At 52.4% G+C, this 15589-nt stretch overlaps 6 protein-coding genes across 6 annotated transcripts; 4 read left to right on the forward strand and 2 right to left on the reverse strand.

Annotated features, from left to right (window-relative positions):
• Window positions 1–242: 242 nt before the first annotated feature.
• Window positions 243–2789, forward strand: PpBr36_07060 (uncharacterized protein; the record flags this gene model as incomplete). The annotated part of the gene is made up of 6 exons (XM_029894198.1): window positions 243–296; window positions 488–534; window positions 603–698; window positions 783–867; window positions 931–2595; window positions 2673–2789. 6 exons carry the CDS (start codon window positions 243–245, stop codon window positions 2787–2789), a joined length of 2064 nt encoding a protein of 687 aa, XP_029748694.1.
• A 361-nt stretch (window positions 2790–3150) lies between these two features.
• PpBr36_07061 (uncharacterized protein) lies at window positions 3151–3972 on the reverse strand (the record flags this gene model as incomplete). The annotated part of the gene is made up of 1 exon (XM_029894199.1): window positions 3151–3972. The coding sequence occupies one exon, from the start codon at window positions 3970–3972 to the stop codon at window positions 3151–3153; it is 822 nt and encodes a 273-aa protein (XP_029748693.1).
• A 1500-nt stretch (window positions 3973–5472) lies between these two features.
• Window positions 5473–7345, forward strand: PpBr36_07062 (uncharacterized protein; the record flags this gene model as incomplete). Its single annotated transcript, XM_029894200.1, has 3 exons — window positions 5473–5530; window positions 5632–6140; window positions 6242–7345. 3 exons carry the CDS (start codon window positions 5473–5475, stop codon window positions 7343–7345), a joined length of 1671 nt encoding a protein of 556 aa, XP_029748696.1.
• Window positions 7346–8801: 1456 nt separating this feature from the next.
• Window positions 8802–10033, reverse strand: PpBr36_07063 (uncharacterized protein; the record flags this gene model as incomplete). Its single annotated transcript, XM_029894201.1, has 2 exons — window positions 8802–9258; window positions 9327–10033. The coding sequence occupies 2 exons, from the start codon at window positions 10031–10033 to the stop codon at window positions 8802–8804; spliced, it is 1164 nt and encodes a 387-aa protein (XP_029748695.1).
• On the forward strand, window positions 9536–10060 carry PpBr36_07064 (uncharacterized protein; the record flags this gene model as incomplete). Its single annotated transcript, XM_029894202.1, has 1 exon — window positions 9536–10060. The coding sequence occupies one exon, from the start codon at window positions 9536–9538 to the stop codon at window positions 10058–10060; it is 525 nt and encodes a 174-aa protein (XP_029748698.1).
• Window positions 10061–13408: 3348 nt separating this feature from the next.
• Window positions 13409–15396, forward strand: PpBr36_07065 (uncharacterized protein; the record flags this gene model as incomplete). The annotated part of the gene is made up of 5 exons (XM_029894203.1): window positions 13409–13557; window positions 13627–13652; window positions 13744–14029; window positions 14155–14746; window positions 14812–15396. 5 exons carry the CDS (start codon window positions 13409–13411, stop codon window positions 15394–15396), a joined length of 1638 nt encoding a protein of 545 aa, XP_029748697.1.
• Between the last annotated feature and the right edge of the window lie 193 nt (window positions 15397–15589).

Below are 15589 nucleotides of genomic sequence, written 5' to 3' on the forward strand. Positions count from 1 at the left end.
AACCCCCCCCCCCCCCCCCAAAAAAAAAATGACCCCACCACCAATGGAGTAGGCCAAAAAAGTCCGCATTTCGCAGCATGTTGCCTCAAGATCCAGCTTAAAACACGACGAACCGCCTCTCCCGCATTACGTCTCCATCTTGACTTACTCTTTTACGTCCAATTCTTCAGCTGGATTCTGAGAGCGCCGTCAAGCTTTTTGATTTCAATTGATAGATAGTACCATTCAAAAAAGTCGCAATCATGGGTTACTCCGAAGTCGACAAGAAAGCTATCAACACTATCCGTGTTTTGGCTGTAAGTGCCGATGATGTTACCACCCCGCCCCCGCCATCGATGCTGTCCTAAGCAGCACAACTAGGACATTCGGCTGTGCTCCCCATACCGCAACGCTCCGAGTGGTCGCGAGAGTCGATGTTCAAAGACGCGAAACCTTGGAATATACTCTAAGAACTCGAGATATCTAACTTGATACTTCTGCTTTGTAGGCAGACGCTACATTCAATGCCAACTCTGGACATCCCGGTGCCCCCATGTAAGAACCTCAGCCCTGCCCAAAGGCTACCTCTGTTCAAGCAAGATTGGTAACTAACATGGCAATAGGGGCATGGCGCCGGTCGCCCACGTCCTTTGGGACAAGATCATGAAGTTCAACCCTAAGAACCCTAGCTGGTTGAACCGTGATCGCTTTGTTTTGTCGTGAGTTCCGGCATTGCCGCTCACTCCAAGAGCTATCGGCGAATATTATACCCGGAAATTAACGTCGCTCACCACCATCTTTAGGAACGGCCACGGTTGCATGCTACAATATGCTCTCCTGCACCTCTTTGGTTATGCTCTCTCCATAGACGACCTCAAGAAGTTCAGGGTACGTTAGGTCACTTAAAAACACTCAATAACTCGCTCTAACGTACAACTATCAATAATGTAGCAAGTCGACAGCATCACACCTGGTCACCCCGAGGCTCACGACACTCCCGGCGTTGAGGTCACAACAGGTCCCCTTGGTCAGGGTATCTGCAACGCAGTCGGTCTGGCCATGGCACAAGCACACACTGCTGCTACATTTAACAGGGACGGCTTCAACCTGATTGACAACTACACATACTGCTTCCTCGGTGATGGCTGCTTGATGGAGGGTGTTTCGAGCGAGGCCTGCTCTCTGGCTGGTCACCTCCAGCTTGGAAACCTGATTGCCATCTGGGACGACAACCACATTTCCATTGATGGTGACACCAACCAGGCTTTCACCGAGGACGTTGCCAAGCGCTACGAGGCTTACGGCTGGCACGTCGAGGTCGTCAAGGACGGCGACAATGACCTGGAGGGCATTGAGGCTGCCATCAAGAAGTGCCAACAGGTCAAGGACAAGCCGTCCCTGATCCAGCTCAGAACCATCATTGGCTTTGGCTCCACCCAGCAGGGAACTCATGGAGTCCACGGCTCGCCCCTGAAGGCTGATGACCTGAAGCAGCTCAAGGAGAAGTTTGGCTTCAACCCCGACGAGAGCTTCGCTGTCCCTCAGGAGGTTTACGACCTTTACAACAAGAAGGCTGCCGAGGGTGCTGCCCTCGAGCAGGAGTGGAATCAGCTGTTCGCCAAGTACGGTGAGCAGTACAAGGCTGAGCACGATGACCTCGTCCGCCGTCAAAAGGGCGAGCTTCCCCAGGGCTGGGAGAAGAACCTTCCCACTTACACGCCCTCAGACCCCGCCATCGCCTCGCGAAAGCTGTCTGAGACTGTTCTCACCAAGATTGAGGCTGCCGTTCCCGAGTTGGTTGGAGGATCGGCTGATCTTACTGGCTCCAACCTGACAAGGTGGAAGGGTGCTGTTGACTTCCAGCCCCCTGCCCTGAAGCTGGGTGACTCCAACTACGCTGGTCGCTACATACGCTACGGTGTCCGTGAGCACGGTATGGGTGCCATCATGAACGGTCTGGCTGCCTACGGTACCATCCTCCCCTTCGCTGGTACCTTCCTGAACTTCGTGTCGTATGCCGCCGGTGCCGTCCGTCTCTCGGCTCTGTCGCGCGTCCGCCTGATCTGGGTTGCCACGCACGACTCGATTGGTCTGGGTGAGGATGGCCCTACACACCAGCCTATTGAGACTCTGGCACACTTCCGTGCTCTCCCCAACTGCATGGTTTGGAGGCCTGCCGACGGTAACGAGACGAGCGCTGCTTACTACGTTGCCCTTACCTCCAAGCACACTCCCAGCATCATTGCCCTTTCGCGTCAGAACCTTCCTCAGCTCGAGGGGTCGACCATTGAGAAGGCCATCAAGGGAGGCTACGTCGCTCACGAGGTTGAGGGCGCTCAGGTCACCCTTGTTTCGACCGGTTCCGAAGTTGGCATCTGCATCGACGCCGTCAAGTACCTGGCTGAGAATCACAACATCAAGGCCCGCGTTGTCTCGATGCCCTGCTTCGAGGTGTTCGACACTCAGTCCAAGGAATACAGGCTCTCGGTCCTCCCTGACGGCATCCCGTCGCTGTCTGTTGAGGTCATGAGCACCATGGGCTGGGAGAGGTATACCCACGAGCAGTTCGGTCTCAACCGCTTCGGCGCTTCAGGACCGTACAAGGACGTCTACAAGGTAAAACACGGCACTGTTAATTCTTACAAATATCTCGGTATACCCCATGAGTTCGAGCTGACAAAACCCCTCCGCAGAAATTCGAGTTCACGCCCGAGGGCATCGCCAAGCGCGCTGTTGCCACGATCGACTTCTGGAAGGACGTCCCCAACGTTCGCTCTCCCATCAACCGTGCCTTCCAGCAAATTATCTAAATTTGTAATAAAACAGGCGTTGTGGGGATGCACAGGAAATCTCGAGATAGACCAAATGACATATGCCAAGCGAAGTTCATCCAACCTTTCTTGCCTTTTTAATAATGAGCTTATTTTCGTCAGTCATCAGTCAGAAACTCGACAAAGATGTCGAGTGTCAAGTCTTGTGATGCATGAATGCGAATAGATGTGATTCCCAAAATGAAAAAGAAACAAAACACCGGATGGGTTTCCCCAGATTTTATAAGCCCCCGAACTCCTCAGCATGCGTGTCGACCCCTGAATGATGAGTTGGCTGTTGTCCTTCCTATGCCGAAGAAAGCCGCTAAAGTACACGTAAATAAAATGCATTATCACGAGGTCATTCGAAACACCAGCGTCGCTGGATTTCACGGCCTATCTTCTCCAAACGAGCAGTGGCTCTCCTAGCATCGGTGGCATCTTCAGCACTTGCGCTCAGAACAACACCGACAAGCATTGGAGGGGAGTTTGCGTCTTCGTCTTCCTTGTGGCTACCCATACTATCGGCATCGTCGTTACTGTCGTGATCGTCATGGTCGTCGTCATGTGCGGCGTGGCCAGTCTTGGCAGCAGCAACAGCGGGGTTTGGAAAGCCCTGGCCCCCATAGTAGGCCGCCCGGTCGACCTGGGGCGCTGGCGAAGAGCCATTCACCCTGAAGCCTTCGCCGTCCATCTGCGACCTCTGCCCCGTGGTGCTGCTGCTAGTAGGCCTCGAGAAGGCAGACCTGATGGATGACGCCGACAGGCCACGATGGGGAAGCGGCCTGTGGGGCATCAGGTGAGTTGCACCACTACCAGGGGGGGCCACCGCCGCAGGATTCGGCGTTGCTGCTGCCGTTGCTGCTGCCGTTGGTAGTGTAGAAGGAGGCTCGTCCCGCAGGGCGGCAGGGTCCAGAAAAGTCTGAATCATGACCGGGCCGCCATAGTCGGCAAGGACGCGCTGCGGTCGACCCAAGCCGAAATGAAGCGCCGCGTCGTGGATAGTGAGCGCTGTCGAGGCGAGGCTGGCGAGGGCGTCCTGTTTCTTCTGCTGCTCCTCGTGGTTACGGCCGCCGCTGCCGCCGCCCGTCGCCAACGTCTTCGAGGTGGAGATCAAGGGCGTCAGTGAGCGGTCCGCGAGGTGCAGTGAGAGCCGGGGGTGTAGCTGTGGGATGGTAGCCATTGTTTGTTTGTTGTTGCGGCTTTGCGCGAAAATGTATTTTATCCTCCCCCTTTTTTTTTTTTTTTTTTTTTTTTTTTCTGGTTCTCTCTTCTGTGCTTTTAACGCCTATTTGGTGTTGGTTGTCTTTTTAATGATATTTCCTGACGGTAATAGTATCCCAGATTTGCTCCATTACAAAACTTGGAGGGGGATTTGAGAATGAGAAAAGAGAGAAAAAGAAAAAGAAAAAAAAAACAAAAACATAAGAGACTTGGCAATGAAGAATTGGCAAGAGGTGCTGTGCTGTCGAACCAGCCAACTCTTCATTCAAGTGCTTTTGTGAATCCAGATTTTGAAACTGATGCAAGCGGCTCCGTTTGAGGTCATTGATGCCGGGCCTGTGCACAACGCGTAAGATTTCGGGTATGTGTCGGTTGGTTGGTTATTTATATAACTTTTTTGTTTTTAAATAACAGAGGATCTAGTCGCAAGGCGAGGGGGCAAAGAAGGGGCGTGCACACCCCTTGTGATGTGATAAATAGGAACTATGCAAGCCAAAACATGTACTCCGTAACTACCTATAGTAGGTACGTCGGTAGGTATTAGGTAGTAGGGACTCAACTCCAAACACCAAAAGAGTGCGTGCGCTTTGTTCGTACGGTGCTGGCAAGAAAGGAACAACCCCGAACTTTTGAAAGGAGGCGAAGAGAGCAGCGAAAGTGGTGGAAGAAGCAAAAACAGGGAGTAAAAGACTGTAGGAGACGGGATGGTAGAAGTTTGGTTCCTGGTTCTATTTCATCATTGCCCAGCTCACGGCTCTGACGAAGCGGGGTTTCCTGGTTGATTTTTTTTTTTTTGTTTCTCCTTCTGTTTGCTTGGGGGTTCACTTCGCTTGGGGCGCCCACGTGCCCGGAACAGGCAAGTCGGGTGTCGAAACAAAAACGATAAAAATGGCAGGAGGAAAGAAAACAAGCCAATATTAAACGGACTCGGGGAGCCAAGTCAAAAGCAACCAGGTGGAAATTTACGGTGCAGGAATCACAAAAATTGTGGAAATGGAGCTATATTACGCAGTTGGTGGTATAACATCGGCGAAAACTTGGCACCTTAAAAAGCCCCCTGTAAGAACGGGAGTTGATTGCCCATCAAGGCCTGATCCGTCCTTTGCTCCACAGGCGCTGGGATGAAGCTAGCGGTTGAACAAGTCATTCGTACCCCCGCTCCGCTTGCAACTAAAAGGGCCTGGGGTGGTCGACCGAAACCTACGATTGGTGCAACAAGCGGCAACCGCTGGATCCCACTATCCCTGTCCAACGACTCGTCAACTCGACGCCTCACCGAGAAATGACAGCTTTCGATCAAAGCTGCCCCAGTTCAGCATCACAAGCCGTCACATGCTAAGAACCACCCTAAAATTACGATTGGCCAAGAATAGCGAGGAGTAATACATCGCGAGAGTCCCGCTTGTTTTCAATATCACAATATACAGGCGTCGTCTAGTCCCCCTGGCACAATATCACCATGGCTGATGATGACAAGGCCAAAGCGGAGAAGCTGGCTGCGGCGAAGAAGAGGGCAAGTGATATCGGGGCTGGCTATTCTGATGCCTAAATTATTCACCAGCAACCTTTGACATCAAGAACTATTCTCATACACTGCAACTGGCTTGTAAACTAACAGATAGCGCCCTCAAATTGCAGGTCGAAGCACTAAAAAAGCAAAAAGCCAAAAAGGCCGGCGGCGACTCGTCAAAGAAGGCCGACAAACTCAAGGACGCCCCCACACCATCAGGAGAAGCACAAGAGGAGGCCCCTCAAGATGATGCCGTCAAGGATGAGCCGAGCGACATTGTTGAGCAGACGGTGACATCGCCGCCGCTCTCAGAGGCCGAGCAGTCGCGGGCACGCTCGACCTCGTTTCGCAAGCAGTCCGTCTCGTCGGGCGTGGCGGGGGCCGCACCGCCCACGCCGGGGCTTACGAGCCCGGACCTGCGAGAGACGGCTCCGGACATCTACCGCAAGAACATGGCGCGCATTGAGGAGCTGGAGAAGGAGAACAAGCGACTGGCTAGGGAGTCAGCCGAGGCGGAGAAGCGGTGGCAGAAGGCCGAGGAGGAGCTGGCCGACTTGCGTGAGGCCGAAGGTGACTCGGGCAAGAAATCTGATGGTTCTGACAATGTCGAGAAGCTTGTAAGTCATATTGGAGGAGGTCCAGGGAGAGAAAATCCGCCTGCAATGGTTTCTGGACACCAAGAAGCATTACGTGGCTAATACAGTACGGCTCGGGTTAGAAATCCGAACTCGCCTCGCTGCAACGACAAAACGCTCAACTCCAAGCCCGTCGCCACGGATCCCAATCGTCCGTCTCACACATCGCCGAACCGCAGGAACTGGCCGAGCAGCTCGCTGCCCGCACGGCGACGATCGAGACGATGGAGCTTGAGATGTCCCGGCTCCGTGCCCAGGTCGAGCGCCTGGCATCCAACACGACACAGTCGGAGCAAGTGACGGCCCTCGAGGAGCGCGCGGCGCGCGCCGAAAAGGCGGCCGGACAGGCGCAGCGCGAGCTGGCCGATATGAAGAAGAACCTAGAGCGGGCGTCGGAGAAAGCGGTGCGGGAGGGCAGCGAGCGGGCGAGCGCCGACACCAAAGTTCGCGCGCTCGAGAAGGAGGCGGCCGAGGCCAAGGAGAAGAGCGACAAGGAGACCGCGAGGGCGGACGCTCTGGAGAAGAAGGTGGCGACGCTGACTACGCTGCACCGGGAGCAGGACGCGCGGAGTCAGGCGCTGCGCAAGGACAAGGAGAAAGCCGAGAAGGAGGTCCAGACGCTCTCGGCCAAGGTGGAGACGCTTGAGGCGGAGAATCTGAAACTGCGCAAGAGGGACGCTCAGGACAGCGGCGGCACGGATAATGACGGCGTGGACGAACTGGAAGACGAAGGCAGGGCGAAGCTGGAGGCGCGCGTGCGCGAGCTCGAGGCCGAAAACCACGAGCTCAGACGCGGCATATGGCACGAGAAGCGTAAGGAGATGCAGGTTGGGCCTGACGGCCAGTTCTCCGAGGTCGAGCTCACGACGCCTCACGTCGGGGCCGGCTCGCCGTCGCAGCAGCGCAAGGCATCTGGGTTTGGGGACTTCTTCTCGAGCATCACAGGCTCAGGGAGCCACCACCACCACCAACATCACCACGATGACGAACCGCTCCTCGAGGACGATGACGACTTTGAGTTTGACGAGGCTGCCTTTCGCCGCGCCCAGGAGGAGGACGCCAAAAGGCGGATCGAGCGCATTAAGGAGGTCAAGAGGGGGCTCAAGAACTGGGAGGGCTGGAGGCTGGACCTGGTCGAGAGTCGGGGCGTCGGCGGTGAAGGGGCGGGTGAGATATTCGAGGTTTAGAAGGGCTGTTGGACAGTGGGGTCAAAACCCGGGTGTTTGTTTGAACCCGCCCTATGCTTGTATGTTGCTATGTAGAAATATTACACAATTTTGTTGGAGAATAGACAGGCTGAGACTTGGGCTTCCATGTCTGCGCATAGTATTTTTTTTTCCTGTATACCAGTTATGGAAGCGTACATAGTATTGATACGTCTGTATCTCAGTTTTCCGGAAAATAACACTAAAGTCGGAGCTGGCTTCGAAACTTGCTTGTTTCTAACCTTGCGTATATGCTAGGCTGTCACATGACAAACAAAACTGCTACAGAATACAGAAGACCAAGACTTTCACATAGCATCGTACTAGACTAGATGTCTTACCACGTCCTCTATCCATCGCTTGGATCTTTTGTCTATAGCTATGTGAATCAAACACATCACTGAAGCCGGCCGAGCCGAGATAAGAGGTATAACTGCTGAGTACACTTTGCAATTACTTGGATCCTTGATAGAAGGCAAGGGTTTTGTCTAATGACAAGTCCTGATATAGTTGGCAGCACATAACGGGAAAAAAAAAAAACACACACACACACACACACACATAAACACAATGCATTCGATTCTTCAGTGAATTTAGGCAGCAGTGGGCATGTCTATCGACCGGGAGCTCCGAGAAAGGATTTCTAATCACCCCAAGGTCAACGTCACCCTATGCTCCGCCACAAAAGTGCGGGTCATCGGGAAAATGCCAGCTAATAAAATATCCGGTAGACCATAGAATAGAGCTGATAATATTTTCCACCATTCGATAGCATTGGCGCCTTGCCATAAACATCTAGACGACATAAAGGCCGCGCCCTGGCTGCCCCATATGTACAAATTTCTATAAGAGAGCAAAAAAATTTCAAAAGTGGAAGACGGGGTATTGTGAGGTAGAGTCTATAATATACACCCAGTAAACGCCGATGAAAAGGGATGGAGGAGAGGGAAAGCGAGGTCTTCCGTGACGCTACCTGCCACATATTCGGGGGGCTTAGATGAACAAGAAAAAAAGAAAAAAAATCAAAACATCATGTCGTGACATTTAAACCAGATCTGATATTGAGCATACCTGCTCTGCTGATCTGGAATAAGTAGACCAAGTCCGAAATATTAGTGGTGAGTGGTTCACAGCCCCGTATACGCGTATCGCCAGCTCGGAAAGCTCGGTGAGAGTAAAACATAAAACCGAATCCGGAAAACGCCTGACAAATGTTAGCATGCTTGCTGCTGACCTGCGCACCTCTTTTATCCGAAGAAGCCGCAGGCTTGGCTAAAAGGTCATCCGGAACTCCGACGTGGCATGAAAATAGAGAATTTCGCGTTAATGCTGGAAAAGAAGTTGGTGGATTGGGTGTGGTTGGTCAGAGGTCACCGCCTCGCCCAGCCACTATCCAGTCACGACGAACTCAGGTCGAAGGAACCTGGACAGCTTCTCACTACATTAGGTCGCGTGCTTGGAGATCTGTGATTTGCTGCATCATGGCGGCGATCTGTTGCGTCTGGGTGTCGAGTTTTTGCCGCAACTCCTCGTTCTCGAGTCGCTGCTTCTTGACTTCGGCACGCAGCTCGGCAACGTCATCCTCGGTCTCGCGTTTCCGCTTGGCACCCGTCTCACTTGCCGCGTCATCCGTGTCGCCATCTGCGTTAGATGGGGAACCATTCCGGTGACACCGCCGCAGGTGCTCGTTGAGGTTCTCCTGGCGCGAGAAGCCCTTGCCCGTGTGGCGCTTGCAGGTTTGATGAGGGCAGTTGAGAGGGTTCTTGGGCCCCCCGTGCTTTGCGTGAACCTCGCGCTCATGACGCAGGAGGCCACCAGAGTAAGTGAAGCCCGGAAGCTTTTCGCAGCCTTCTGCCGTACACTTATACGGCCTGTCGTGCTTGTCCATGTGTTTGCTACGTAGGAAGGGAGTTTAGCAGTTGGAAACAATCAACAAAGATTGGCAGCGAGGAGTTTGACTTACTTCCATTCACATTTGCGACTGAATTCTCGAATCTCTTCATTGCAGTTCGGCCATGTGCAGATGAATTTTCCGGTCAGGTTCTTTGTGGCTTGGCGGGCAGGCTTGGGTATTGCCTTCATCCTTGGTGCTCCTGTCGGTTGAGGCGACTCGGCTTCTTTCACCACCATCTCTGGAGACATCTGTGGTGGCTCCGGCACATCGGGAAGGCCATGTACCAAAACCATCCTTTGTTCCGGCTCTCCCATCAACGGCTCAGGTGCGTGGTCATGATAGCCGTTGACTGCAGCTGCCAACTCGGTTACCACATCTGCATCGTCGAAACGTGCGCCATCGTCTGCCTGCAGCTCGTGGACGTCGTGGACGTCATGTACATCATGGACTTCGTGAACCTCGTGCTGAACGTCGTGAACATTGTGCGGATCGTGCAGCTCATGAGCGTCTTGCAGGTCGGTAACATCGGTTACGTCTGCCACGCCCTGTGCCGCTTGCAGCTCGTGGACCGCGTGAACATCGTGGACATCGGGCAAATCATGGGTTTCATGAACTTCGTGATGTTCGTGAACGTCATGAGCTTCGTGGACGTTATGGCTTTCATGGACATCGTGAACCTCGTGAACGCCCTGCAGGTCCGTCATATCGTGCGTGTCGCCGATGGGCGGATAGCTGCCATCGTGTATGAAGTTCCGGGGTTCGTATGCCACACTCATTTTGAAAATGAGGAAGCTCCAATGTAAGCCTCCCGTCTAATGGGCGCGGGCTTAGGCGGGTTAAGCTCCAAGTGATGTGCTGCTTGTTGGTGGTGTGATATGATACGACCTGGCCCTAGGAACCTTCAACCGCAGTGAGGCTGTACCGGCTAGGGGGTAGATCGATCGCTGCGTTGATATATGACCTATTGTGGGTTCAGCGGTCACAGCGGTTGTCGTCGTGGGTTGTCGTCGTGGGTTGTCGGGAAGGTCTAGGATGCGATGCGATTCGATGTTAGCCTCAGATTTCCGAATCTCCAATTCTTTGTCTGTCGGTACCTTAGCCACCACCAGCCCGCAATGACAAGGTAGGTAAGGGTATGCACGCCACAAATTGATCCAATTGGTCCAGCTGAGTCATTCAATTGCGCGCGATCGACGGGGTTTAAGCCACCAAGTGCACAGCCACTTCGCCACAGTTTCTGCCCGAATCGGGTAAATGCCAAGGTTGGGAGCCTGAAGAAAGGATGAAAAAAGGACTTACCTATGATTCAATTTCAGCATTCTCGTGAGTAGAAAAGGAATGTGATTCTTGGGAGGGCCTCACTATATAGATGCTGTCATCCTTTCTTTCGCGAATGGCCTAGCAGTGACTCTGGCTGGAGATGGAAGACAAGAAATGGTGCCTTATGCTTATTTGGACACCGGACGATAATAGTGACTCACGAGAGGGGTTCGGTTATAAAATAAAAGAATGTTCGCCAGGCTGAAAATGGTGAGAATTGTGTGTGTGTGTGTGTGTGTGTGTGTGTGTGTGTGTGTTTTTTTTTTGTTCAAAAAATAAAAACAGAAGGGGCGGCGGCGGGATGTTGCTTGAAGTAAACTGCAGCTCCAGAGCTCAGGCCAATTGTTTTCAGCTCCCAGAACTGCCTTTTCTGCTCGCCAAAAGGCAAGCTTCCTATGGCATACAAAGAAATAGGCAGGCTACACTCGAAGCTTCAAGGTCCTATATGCAAGGTTTCTTTTCTAGGCAGCTGAAGGCATTTACGAGGCTAAAGGGCAGTGTAGTGGCAAGGAACAGATATCTGTACCAAAAGAGGAATGTCTCCGAAGAGCCTAAGCCAAGAAAATAGGCAGCTCGCCTCTGTTGACTAACCGTTAAGCAAATGACATGTCGTGTGAGAGGGGGCCGAGACTCGTGGATAACGGCGTGCTTCGGTAAGCACAAAAGACTGGCCTCATGGAATATTTCGGGAACTTTGTGCGTCCAAGCCTCTTCTGCCCGCAAACAACACTTGGAGAGGAGGTAAGCTGCGTACATGCGCAGGTACCCTTGTGAATCTGAAGCTGCCAATCACCAAGAAACATGTGCAAGGCGTTCAAGGCAGATTAGTAGATCGGCAACGTTGTGAAAAGCCGAAATGTGCGAGAATATCCTCGTTAGTGAGATGTCGAGAAGGCAGATATTCTCCAGTGAAAATGGACACAAAGCCATAGCAATGGTTCGCTCAGTTACACAGTCGAAACATTATAGGGCTGGAGAATTTCTCAGACTCATAGCCTATGGTACTGGGGCGAGCCTGATGCTACCTAGAGCCCGGCGCATATCTGCAATCGCTGATTGCTTGACATGGCTCTACCATGGAGAGACTTACGTGGCTCAACAGTCGCAGGGAATCCTCTGACACTTGCCGGCTCGAGGCGAGATAGAGAGCTGGGGCTTGGATGCCTGGGATGGTGTTTGAACAACGATGAGATGTTAACTTTGCAAGTAAATTCTTGCAAAGTTATGGCCAATAGCCGGTCTATTGCCGCATTCAGGCATGCCACCAGGTGTGACTGGATGGCCGCATGCTGCCTCTCTACCCACTTGGGCAGCTCTTATAAGTTGCCTTGACCAGGGAAACCAGTTCGATTGGGCCCTCTTTACTTTGGGCCAAAGCCGACTTAGGGAGGGAGGAGTCATACCTGGACAGTCGTTCCACGCGGAATAAAAATAGATGTGGTAGGTGTGTGAGCAGCTTGATAAGACCAGGCCAAGCAGGTGACATAGATTCAGGCACCGGATGGGGGTCTTGTGAAATCCCGTGTGTATGACGATGGTTTGAGCCGAAGGGCCCGCCTTGTTGGTGAAAATGGGTGTATTTATTGATCTTGGGGGTTTGTGGCCTTTACCGCTACAACGGTGCCGTGATTTTCTTTCTTTTGGTAGCAACATAGTCACGGTACGAAAGCGCCAGTCCCAAAACTTGGGATTCACGCGATCATGACTTGCCGTGCAGGTTTGGGCCTTGATGCATCTCTGTCCCAGGGGTCGTTTTGCTCTTGTCGCTGAGTAGCAAAGCGAAGAAATTAGATGACTGTAGCTAGCTCCTGAGGATGGAGCGTGGATTGATTGATTGGGTTTTGGGAACGTTGATGCCGGAAAATCGAGGCTTATGTTGAATCCGTCCCTTTTTGGCCTTGAGGCCTGAGGCGACGGTTCTTGCATATACGTACTTATTTACTTTCCTTCCTTAGGCAGCAGCAGCGCGACTTTTAGATGTAGGCAATCATTTCAAGTATAGAAAATTCTAAACTGGCAGATTTCCATTCTTGTCTGCTTTTCCTGCCAACCGTCGCCACTTTCTGCGGTACGATGTTTGAAGATGATTACTGTGTTGCGGGTATTCATTCGGCCATTAGTCTAGTCTAAACTAAATTTGACTGGCTTCTACGATCTAGATCTACCCATCCATCTAGCAGTAGATCGCGTACTATCTACTGTAGATGGCGGATAACTAACCATAAAATGGGCCTGTTCAAGCAGCATTTTCCACCTTGCGAGTTTCCAGTTGGTACTTATTACGTTATTTTTTTTTACACGCTCGCGTGCATTTTTCGCGAAATTTGACATTTTTATCTTGCAGGGGCTTCATCTGCAACCAAGTCTAGACTCTACGTGGTCTGCATCGCATTTTACGTCCCCCGCTTGAAAAGAAATGACTATGAGGCAATTTGCACCTGCCCAGCGCGGTTAATTAAGTGCGGCTGCGGGTGGGGGGGATTCACTGACGGGTTTTCCCTTGCAGCGGCTACCTAGTAACCTAACCTACATCAACCTACCTTGGACCACGCTGGCTAAGCTGGATAAAATCATTACTCGAAGAAATCTATTCTAGTTCCAATAACATCTTCACCGTTGTCACAATTTGCATCTTCCTTTCTGACCGAATTTTCTGTCATCTTTATTGAGAGGTATATTACTCCAATTTTGACTTGCTAAAATCAAGGGTCGCATCTGCAAGCATTGCCGCACGACACGCTCAAGGTTCCTCAAGGATCATAAAGGCTACCTAAAAAGACTGGTTGCACGCATCTCCATTGCTCCGCGGTCGAAGTAAGGCTTAACCCCAGATGACGGGATCGGTGGAAGGGTCGCCTTCGCGCGGTCACTTAAAGCCAGCCGACGGAAAGGGTTTTGGTCAGGATGCAGTGGATCGCCAAGAACAAGGCGTGTCTCCGGAGGAGGACTACGACACGGAGAGAGTCGAGCAAGTGTACAGGTACATCTATCCGTCTTGCCGCCTGGTTTTTCTCACGGTACCAGAATCACTAATCACATGGAATTCTAGAAAACTTGACCTACGAATCATCTCAGGTGTGTTGGTGTGCTTGAAATAAATGCAGAAAAGACAGACAGTGAGCTGGCCTCCTGACGCTAACCACTCACCGACTCCGTTTCTCCGCAGCATTCTGGATTCTGTACTTCCTCTGCTCCGCCATCAGATCCAACATTGGCATCGCCCAGACTATGAACAAGTCCGTGGGTCATGATCTGATGACGATCTTGAACCTGACCCCAAGGGACACCTCAACGGCACTCTCATTGTTCTATGTGGCCTATGTCATCTTCGACTGCCCCTCCAACCTAGTCATGAGTAAGCTGAGCCCGCGAGTCTGGATGGCCCGTATAGTGTTTGCCGTCGGTGTCATTGGGACTTGTTTTGCTGCCGTGCAAGACGCATGGAGTGTCAAGTGAGTGAGTCTGGACTGCCGAAACATCTGCTCTCTCTCTCTCTCTCTCTCTCTCTCTCGTAAAAAAAAAAAAAAAAAAAAAAACTCAAACTCGAAAATAGACGTTCTAATTAGAATCATAACAGGCTTCTGCGCTTCCTCCTGGGCGTTGTCATTGCTGGTATGTGGCCCGGCATGGCCTACTACCTCACCTTGTTTTACCCTCCCTCGAGGACCGGTAAGCGAATCGGGCAATACTTCACCGCGGCTCAGGTTTCAGCAGCTGTTGTTGGTCTTGTGTCTGCTGGATTCCAGCAGATGGATGGTCTTGGAGGTCTTGTGGGATTCAGATGGATGTTCCTCATCTACGGCCTCACCGCTGTGATCTTGGGGTTCGGGCTTTTGTGGTGGCTCCCAGAACGACCACTGCCCCCTGGACAGGAACGTGTCCGGAGCCGTTGGACCAAGTGGCTGCCGCCTACCCCTGAAGCACTGACGGGAGAAGATGCTATTGTCCACTATAAAGAGCTGAGAAGGGTCTACCACCCTAGATCGTGGACATTGAGGGATCTCGGCCTTGTTCTCATTGACTGGCGCTTATGGCCCCTGACTTTCATGTACTTTGGGGTTGTGGGAGTTGGCATAGGCACCCAACTCTACGGCACCGTCATAATCTCCTCCATAAACCCCGACTTTACTGGTGTGCAGCTCAGTCTTTTGTTTGCACCCATCTGGATTGTGAGTCGAATCGACTCCATGCGCTGGACTGTTCTATCGGATTCACTTCTAACAACCTCCTATAGATGGATCTGATTGCCATCCTGCTCGTCACTCCAATCTCTGACCGGTTCCACCGCTACCGAGCCGAGTTCTTTTCCGCCGCAACATCGATACAAATCGCTGGCCTCCTGACCGTCTCGTTCGCTCCTCGGACCAACCCCTGGGCGCGCTACGGAGGTCTTCTTCTCGTCGGCTTTGGACTCGGACCCACGGTCCCCATCTGCATGACCTGGACCAACGAGATCTTTCAGCGTCGCCACGGCGAGGTGGGCGTCGCCGCCGCCTCGGCCCTGGTCTCTGGTCTTGGTAACCTGGGCAGCATCGTGACCACGTACGCCCTGTACACTGGATGGCCCGAGGATGCTACGCCAGGTCCCCTGCAGTACCGCAACAGCAACCTAGTCATGATCGCGATCCTCGTCGTTAGTATCACCAGCAGTTTTGCGAACAAGGCTCTTCTGAGAATGTTTGGTAACGAGCCTTCCCGGAAGCTTACTGCCGATGGAATTTCGGCCTCCGGGGATGATGGCAGCTTCCAGGACGGGGCAGCTCGCCGCGAGGCTCAGCAACGTGGCTTCGGTCGTCTTTGGGGAAAACCACGTTCCTAAAATCACTGGATAGCATGGTATTGCTGATCCGTTTGCAGTGTGGTCGAAGGCTAGAGTGCTTTTTTGAGAAGCTGCTGGGGGGATGTGAGCGAGATGCGAGAGTAGTTGAGAGGGTGCATTCAACAAATACCTTGAAAAGGCAACATCTTCGACAAGCCATGATCTTTTCTCTCAGGGAAACGAGGCCGGAAAC

Source organism: Pyricularia pennisetigena, chromosome 1 (genome assembly GCF_004337985.1).
Source record: "Pyricularia pennisetigena strain Br36 chromosome 1, whole genome shotgun sequence".
In the NCBI taxonomy this organism is placed as follows: domain Eukaryota; kingdom Fungi; phylum Ascomycota; class Sordariomycetes; order Magnaporthales; family Pyriculariaceae; genus Pyricularia; species Pyricularia pennisetigena.